The 8,690-nt window shown below is 32.2% G+C and overlaps 1 protein-coding gene across 2 annotated transcripts; it reads right to left on the bottom strand.

Annotated features, from left to right (window-relative positions):
• Positions 1–1,015: 1,015 nt before the first annotated feature.
• On the bottom strand, positions 1,016–2,470 carry LOC129288795 (syntaxin-related protein KNOLLE-like). 2 transcript variants are annotated; one of them, XM_054925550.1, is made up of 2 exons: positions 2,299–2,470; positions 1,016–2,164 (listed from the first exon to the last, which is right to left on the bottom strand). In XM_054925550.1, the coding sequence occupies exon 2, from the start codon at positions 2,135–2,137 to the stop codon at positions 1,190–1,192; it is 948 nt and encodes a 315-aa protein (XP_054781525.1). In that variant the 5' UTR covers positions 2,138–2,164; positions 2,299–2,470; the 3' UTR covers positions 1,016–1,189. The 2 variants fall into 2 exon arrangements, with proteins under 2 accessions (XP_054781525.1, XP_054781517.1); XM_054925542.1 differs by having other exon boundaries at positions 2,288–2,464.
• Positions 2,471–8,690: the final 6,220 nt, after the last annotated feature.

The raw sequence follows: 8,690 nt of genomic DNA, 5'->3' as shown, positions 1-8,690 counted from the left end.
AAACAGAGCACGAAGTAACATATCATTTAAAAGGTTCATATCTCGTTTGAAAGGTCTAAATAGATAACTCTAAATTTACCACGCTTATTTATGAATTAAATGATATGGTAGTGGTTAGTCATAAAATACAAAACAAGGACAAGAAAAAAATAGATTTAATTGAAAAAAGAAATTTATAAATCAAGATTATTTTTCCTTTTCTTTTCCTTTTTTTCATTCAGCTGAACGATAGCAAATTACAACAATAGCATGATCAAGCTAATCATACTTGCAGTGCTCTGTACTCCTAACTAGGAGCCACAGAAAGAAATAGAAAAAGCGACGAACAATACTAAAATTCCCGAAAGGAGGAAACATGAGAAGAAAAAAAGAATTATTATTATTATTATTATTATTATTACTAGTATAAAAGAATGAACTCCGTCTGGCTCCTCGTGGGTCAAAACTCAAAATCTCACTCCCCCACCTTAGATTACTTCAAGATTGATCCAAAGACTGGAAAAAAAAAAAAATCATATCCCAGCACAAAGCTGAAGGAAATGTGTCACGACTTACGTGCACGGTGCATCATCCATTCATTCATTCGTCGTAGGTTAAGTACACGACCATCAGTTCATTCATCCATTCGTCGTAGGTTAAGTACACGACCATCAATTCATTCATTCAACGTTCTGCCTTCCATGGATCACACCATTCCTAGTTAGATGAGCAGGTTTCTTCAGTTTATCCATCCATGCCCCATCCCAACCCGAATTTATCCACAGACTTCTTCCATTCTTCACCCAAATACGCTCATGGGCTTGGCCAGAGTTGTCAAGGGGCGTGGCTTTTGATATTTTTTTCACCCGATGGGCCATATTAAACCCATATAAGGAGTCTAAATTAACCTTTATGAGCATGGATTGAGCCAGGGTAAATTAATGTGCAAAAAATGGACTTAACAACATTTGCTATATGTTTTTCAAGAAAACGGGCGGTTAGAAAAGACCATGCCCTTGGGTCAATGTAAATGCCGTAGAATAATCAATCGATTCACTCAAATAAAAAACTCAAGCTAACAATTTCATGGAATCACAACACATAATCCTGGCAATCCAACGACGATGGGTCGAAGTACAGCTCAACTTTGAAGAAACTGCCAAGAAGAATGAAACAAAACACCTAAGAATTACCCCCTGAAGGCATCATTTCAAGAACTGCTGAGACTGGTGGCGACGGGGATGACAATTACGAGAATGAGAATCAGGAGAAGTATCAATCCAATACACATCCACTTTCTACTACTCTTTTGGTATTTCTTTGCTGTCTGCAGATGCTTAGTCCCGTCCTTGACATAGTGGGAAGCATGAAGCACATGGTGCTCAATATCATCCATCTTCTCGCCCTGTGCCTCCACCATCACAGCCATATCCAGAAACACCTGGTGCAGCTCTAGCAGGCTCTTCTCAATCTCTTTAGCTGCGTCATGCCTGTCCTGTATCTCCACCACCGTCTCCAGAACCCTTCCCCTACCGTGCTCTTGTATTGCCTTGCTCAAGAATTCCTCGCCTCCATTTGCGATTATCTTCTCTATGACTTCCTCATTTGGGTATTCCCCTGTTACTGTGAAATATCGCCTTCCCACTGTGTCTTTGTACTCCGTCATCATTCTCTGCCTCAGTCCCTGAAACTCCATCATTATCTCCTTCAGTTTCTTGCGGAGTCCATTGGTGACGGCGATTCGGGTCCTGTAAATCGCTGGAGTTCCTTCTTTGAGGCCAGATAGCCTCCTGTTAGCAGCATTGGCTCGGTCCATTTCTTCTAGCTGGGACCGGATGGTTCTAGCCTTCTTGAGCATGGTGACAATGTCAGCATTGATTCTGTTCCTTAAGGATTTTAGGGCCTCGGGCTTGCAAAGGGATTTGCTCTCTTCATTGGCCTGCTGGAACCTGCTCAATATTTCTTGGAGATGACCTATCTCCGTTTTCACCTTCTCTGCCTCTTCTAGGAACAGACCCATGTCAGTATCCATGTTGGTTGTTGAAGAGCTCAGTTCTACGTCATTGGGAGGAAGACCAGCTTCCAGATCCACATCTTTCATGGCGGCTTTCTTCAAATCCACGTAGCTGGTGAATGATTTGGTCATTAGATCGTTCATTTTTGCTTCCGAGATATCACCAAACTCCTGCAAAAATCGACGGTCAAAATTAGAAATTTATCTCACCACATGTGTTGAGCATAGAATCAACGATGAATTTCAAATCAGTTACGAAATTGGAATCAGCGAACAGGCTCGAGGATATTGTACCGGGATAAGACCTTTTGAGGTGGAGAAAGGAAAGACCTATTTTGGAGGAAGCTCGCTGTATGAGAGAGCCAACGATCAGACTTTGGAAGCAAAAAATATGCAAATAAGATTGAAAATCTAAAGCAGATGAAAATGATTTATGCCGGGGAAGGAATTGATGATGATGAGGCCAACGGATAGTTCCCCAGTGAAAGTAGCCGTTGTGATATCTGATATGGCACGTGGCAACGGATTCATCCCTTTCCCCCCCTTTTCAATACAATGAAAACAACGGCTTCATCCTTTCATTTCAAAAATTGGGCACCCCTTTTATTTTGTTTTGTATTATACTTTCTTCAAATATAGTTTGCAACGATATCTGCTGTAGCTTTTTTATTTTAGTTTGAGTAAAGTATATTTATAATGCTTTAACTTTATATAAAACTTTATCTCAGTATTACAATTTTATAAAAAAGAGAATTTCAATTAAAGACTAAAGATGTGACTTAATTATTAGTAAATTTAAAAAAAAAGTTAAAACTTTAATTCAATGTAGGAGGATTGAAGTGAAAATAATTTTAATGGTGAAAATACTAAAGTGTCATTCATTTATTAATTTTTTTACTTTACTTATTAATTTACTAATATGAGTTATAAATTATATTATATGACTTGTCAATAATCATATAAATCACATCTTTGATCCATAGTTGAAATTCTCCCTTTATAAGTATATTTTCAATTACTTAATCCTAATAATATTAATTTTATTAACAAAAAATTTTTTATATTAACCTTTTAAATATTGACAAAACATGTTTAATATTAACATATTAAATTTAATTTTTTAAAAAAACCATGATTAATAAAAAATAATTATTTAAAATTAACGATATCAAGGTTGGAGGATTGAGAAAATATTTAATAAAATCAAATGATGAAATTTTGTATAAAGTTAGAGAATCATAAATACGCTTTAGCATTTTATGTTATATTTTATGAATGAATTATGCTCCATTAAAATTTAAAATGTATTTTGACTCTAACGTTTATGGTGCCACATGACCAAAAAAAAGAAGGAAAAAAAACGGGTTCTCTTGTTAAAAAAAAAAAAAAAATACATACATACATATATATATATATACACATACATACATATATATATATATATACACACATATATATATTCATGTTTCCAGACAAGCTCCGGGAAATGATTGATCTGGTGGAACAAAAGCAACCATTATAGAAAAACGACAACGATGGATTGATATCCAGTAACACGACTCAAAACTCAAAATTTATCAGCTTTTTTTTCCCATGAGCATCATAATAATACAGCACTTCGCAAAAATCTTCGTGAATAAGCTTAGGAAGAGGAGTGGGCAGGTCTGTGCAGGCTTGTTGACGTTGATGATCCAGATTCATTCATTTCCACTAAGATTTACAGGATCAGGATTTGGAGATCCAATCGTTCGAAGAGTGTTTTATATAGCACGATGCTAACTATTTAATTTAATATGATGGTTGTCAATGATTTTGTTATTTAATATTAAAAAATATTAGATTTTAAATTTTTTGAGGAGACATCATAAGTAAGAAATATTCTGACAGTGTTAATTGTTTTGAATTTTTTTAAAAAATATATTAATACTTTTTAAATTTTGAGGAAATATAACAGCTATAATTAAAACACTCATTGAGTAGGTATTTTTAGAATATTTACTGAATCCAATCTAGACTTTTGTTAAAAAAAAAAACTCGTTAACACTATCATTTCATGTGACAAAAAACTCATTAATGTTATTATTTCCTCTCATCCAAAATTAAAAATTTAGATCCTTTTCCCCCTCTCTTTTCGTTGAAAGTATAAATCCTCTTTAATGACATTAAAAAATATCTAAAACATTATTTCCCCTTAAGTTGCACTTATCCACGAGAAAATTTGTGATCTGTAAGTAGTTAATTAATGTCATCTTTAAATTTAATAAGGGTAGTTATGAAACAGATACTATAATTTTTCAACAGATTTACCTAGTGTCGTGCAGGTAACCTGTAGCTATATTTTGAAGTGGAGAGAATTATTTATAGTATGGCTAAGAGAATGCGTATAATTTCGAAAAAATTTTAGGTAGATGTGATGCATTATATTATTTGTGATTTATTCAGTAAAAACATAATATTTAGATTATATTAAATATAAATTGATTTTAGTATTAATGATAATAAGAAGATAAAAGATAATAAATTAAATATGTATTCTTTTATAAAAATAAAATTAATTAAAATAATATCATATACAATTTTATTTAAAAGATTTAAATATTATAATTGAACAGATCATGAATAATATGATACATCGATTTACTTAACACTTTTTCATATATAACTTTCATTTCCTGGATAGATACTGTTATTTTATTATTTATTGATTGGATTACTAACTGTTTTATTTTAAATAGTTAACTCGCTACTTTAAATTCTTATAATTTTAAATCATCATTGCATGTAAAATTGAAACAAGTGAATGCTGTTACTCGATGATTTACTGATATCGCTTTTTATTTATATTTTGAGTTTGAATTTGATTTTCTGTACATAATTACTCCGAGCTGAGGCTAGTTATCTACATGTCCTCAGTTTAAAAAATAAAACATTTTTTCTAATTACAATTACAAGGCATTTTGAATATTTTAAAATATAATTAATAAGTTCGATCAAAAAATATAATTAATAAGATTTTTTTAAATATCCTTAATTGGAAGTTTAATTAATAAATTTTTTTAATTAAAATATCATATTAAATAACAAGAACGTGCAATATTAAAGATAACTAACTAATTTATTAAACATATAATTTAATGTAAAGTATCTTGAACAAAGGGAATACTCTACAAATCAGCATGAAAAATTAATCTAAATTGTTAACTCAAACTAATTTTTTTAATTAACCTAGGGGACTACTCATTCTGTCCTTAGATTTTTCATTGGCATTTTAAAATAAATTTTAAATTTAAAATGCACTAATTTTAATTTGACTGGAAGGAATACGTTAAAATCTTCCCAATATATCAAAGTTGCCACCGATGAATTACCGATGAAGACGGGGTCCCACTTTCCAAGCCGGTGTGTTTCGTCAAGTATGAAATGAATATGATCAATTGACATTTTAATTACTTCTTTCATCTCAAATTATAAAATATTTTTAAAAAAATTTTAATTTAAAAATACTCCCCCAATCTCTATATATAAAAAGTCTTCTATAACCTTTTTTTATTTATAAATATAAAGGGTTGTTAGTATATTTTTTAATGAATGAACCATTATACCCTTATTAAATTAAAAAGAGAAAAAAATATAAGTACTCTCGTTAATTTGTTTTGAAAAAATAGCTTTATTTTTTATTTATAATAATTAGGGGCAAAATTGAAATGTTGCTGTGGTTTTAATTAGATAATCAACTTTTATTAATTTGCATGATTCGATTAAAAACATCTTATATATAGGGACAGAGGGAGTGTAAGACACTTTAAGTGTATTAAGATTTTATTAAATGCATCAATTTTAAATTTATCATTTCTCTCTTTATAATTAATTTTCATCCTTTCTCTTTTTAGTATATTAAATGATGGGTATTTTTAAAAATTTATATTTTTATTTTAAAAAGATAAGGTTATTAAGTGTATTTAATGAGGTTTATTAGTATGTAAAATTTTATCTAAAAATATCTTATAATTTAAAACGGAAGGAGTACTATATTTGATCAATCAATCAACTAGCCAGTTGAAATATCTTTTTTTTGCCTAAAAAATAAATAAAAATAAAAAGTAGATTATGATAACTAAATCGCAATTGAAAATAGTTCGCAGCCCATCAGCTGATGTGCAGACTTAGCAAAATCCATTGAGGATATATCCCTTAAAAAAAAGAAAACAACTCGAACAAGGGACAAGAAGCAACGGCAAAAAGTAAAGTGCATGAAAATGTATATAATACGTCAAACCAAGAAAAAAATGAAAACGTGTACCGTTAAAAAAATATAAGGCATTTTTACATGATTTATATATTAAAAAATAGAAGGCACTTTTAATATTTTAAATTGTAATTAATAAAAGATGAGAGAGAGTAGTGAGAGAGTGACTGAGAATGGGATAGGGCACGGAACATCGATAGGCAACTCCAAGACAATAGTGGAAGAAAAGGATTATCTAAGCAAGATAAGGATGTGATAGCTCGAAACACTTGAAAAAGAGAAGGAGATGTAGATATGAAGGAACACCAGGAAGAACATAATGATACCTAGATGAAAGACATTGAGAAGGAAGAAGTTATAATAGAGAATAATAAAGAGAAGTCTGTAAAAAAGAACCAATGAAATCACAAATCTCTTATAAAGAAAAACTGGTGGGGAAAGAAAACTTCAAGGTTGAGAAAGATTTCGAGGAGCTTATGGAGGAATGGTTAATAGAGGAAGAAAGGTTGACACCAAACCTATTAGAAAAGCAAAAAGTGATTCTTAACAACCTGCCAAAGATAGACATGCATGATAATCATCTAAAAAAACTTTACATGTTGTGGAAAGACACTATGGTGTTAACGGTTTTGGGAAAAAGTGTGATTTTAAAGATCATGAAAGAAAAGCTTGAGTAGATCCTTAAATCCACACAGTTCAAACTTATTGATCTTCCTAACAACTATTTTGCTTTCAGAGCATCAGAACAGCTACTATCTCAGAAGCTTTTATTTAAAGGACTTTAGTTGATACAGGGACATTATCTTGTGGTATAGAGGTAGAGCCCAAACTTTAACCCTTATAGTAACATTGTGAGTAAACTTGCAGTTTGGGTAAGGGTCCCTACTCTTCCCATACATTGTTACATCGAGGAGTTCATGCCGAAACTAGGAAATATGATAGGTAGGGCCTTGAAAGTGGACATGAATACATTAGTGCACTGTAGAAATAATGGCATATATGTGGAGAGAGGACGTTTTGCTAGAGTCAGCATTGAAGGAAATCTAAACAAGACACTACAATCTAGATTTGTGATTAGGAATTGAGTTTACAAACTTGAATATGAAGCTTTGGATGTTGTTTGCTTTAACTATGGAAAATATAGCCACCGGAAGGAGGAGTGTTTGCTATTGAAACAGGCTCAAATGAAAAAACAAAACTCATAAAAAAATGAAAGAGCAACTAGAAATGAAGAAGACAAAAAAGATTGCTTCATCCTTCGTCAATGATCCCTTCACTACTCTCGAAGAGGGCTTAGGAGCTTGCTAAACGTACTTTTTAATAGAGACAAGTCTTCACAGATAACAGGGGGCTGTGGCAAATGAAGCAGGAGTCAGTGTCAAAGTCTAATGCTATAGAAATAGTGACAATAAATAAGTCAAGGTTTAATATCCTGTCAAAGGAGAAAGAAGATACAGAGGATACATAGAAAAACAATGCGCAAAAAGGGAAGAAGGGAATTTTTGAATGGAGAAGGCAGGAGGAAAACAACCTACAAAAGAATGGAAGTCAGCAACTTACAAGCGCACAAGAGCAAAAGACATGTAGAGAATCCAAAAAAGGTACAACTAGCGGGCAAAAAAAGGGTAATAAGACTGCTAACGTTAGGGCCCCTAGAGAAAGTGACGGACAAGATAAGACCAAAGAAGCTCCAGTAGAAAAAGAAAACTCCTCAGGAAACATGTGAGGAGGAAATAGCTAAAGAAGCAGAACACATGTCAGATTTAGGAGTGGATAATATGTCTCCAGAGTTAGGCTCAAGCTTAAAATTTTCCTTAACAAAGGCAAACGAGCCGAAAGTAAGAGGCAAAAAGAGAAATAAGAATCATAAGCCTAAAATAACTTCCCCTATTATGAAAAGAATGCATTCAATTAGGGCCTATAATCTTTTCATTAGGTCGATAAAAAAAAATAGGCTCTACTTTTCAAAATCCAATGGAAGTAAAGGATAATGGAGGTAACTCGGTTAACTCAAGTTTAGAAGCTGCTGGAATTCAATTTTTGAATCTTGACACCAAAAATCATAGGCCATTAAATTAGTTTGTAGAGGATGACTAATTCAGTCACCAAAATTGCCTAATCCCTCCACAAATCGGGCAATAAGAAATGTTGATTTGAGTCAGATAGAGCCCTCTGACTAATGGTTTAAAACCCAAGACAAAGTGAGGGATGAAATTGTGGGAAGTAAAAAAGGAGATGTGGTTCCAGAATCACTTTTGTGATTTCTTGATGTGTTTCTCTGGCTATTATTCTTTAATTTTTATTATGAATTTTTTGTCTTGGAATTGTAGAGGCGTAGCCTCCAAAAATTTTGTGAGGAGACTTTTTGATCTATTGAAGGGCAAAAAATATTAATTTTGTCATTTTAGTAGAAAGTTAGGTTGGTAAGACTAAAGCTGATTATATTTGTGC

The sequence above is a fragment of the Prosopis cineraria genome, unplaced genomic scaffold (assembly GCF_029017545.1).
Source record: "Prosopis cineraria cultivar Desert tree isolate PC_DT_omini unplaced genomic scaffold, ASM2901754v1 PC1, whole genome shotgun sequence".
NCBI lineage: Eukaryota > Viridiplantae > Streptophyta > Magnoliopsida > Fabales > Fabaceae > Prosopis > Prosopis cineraria.
The sequence above is the reverse complement of the archived record's forward strand: the minus strand, read 5'-3'. Positions and strand labels throughout refer to the sequence as shown.

Bases quoted from the DNA above. Each gene is read 5' to 3' on its own strand.
- LOC129288795 (XM_054925550.1), bottom strand. From the start codon at position 2,137: ATGAACGATCTAATGACCAAATCATTCACCAGCTACGTGGATTTGAAG.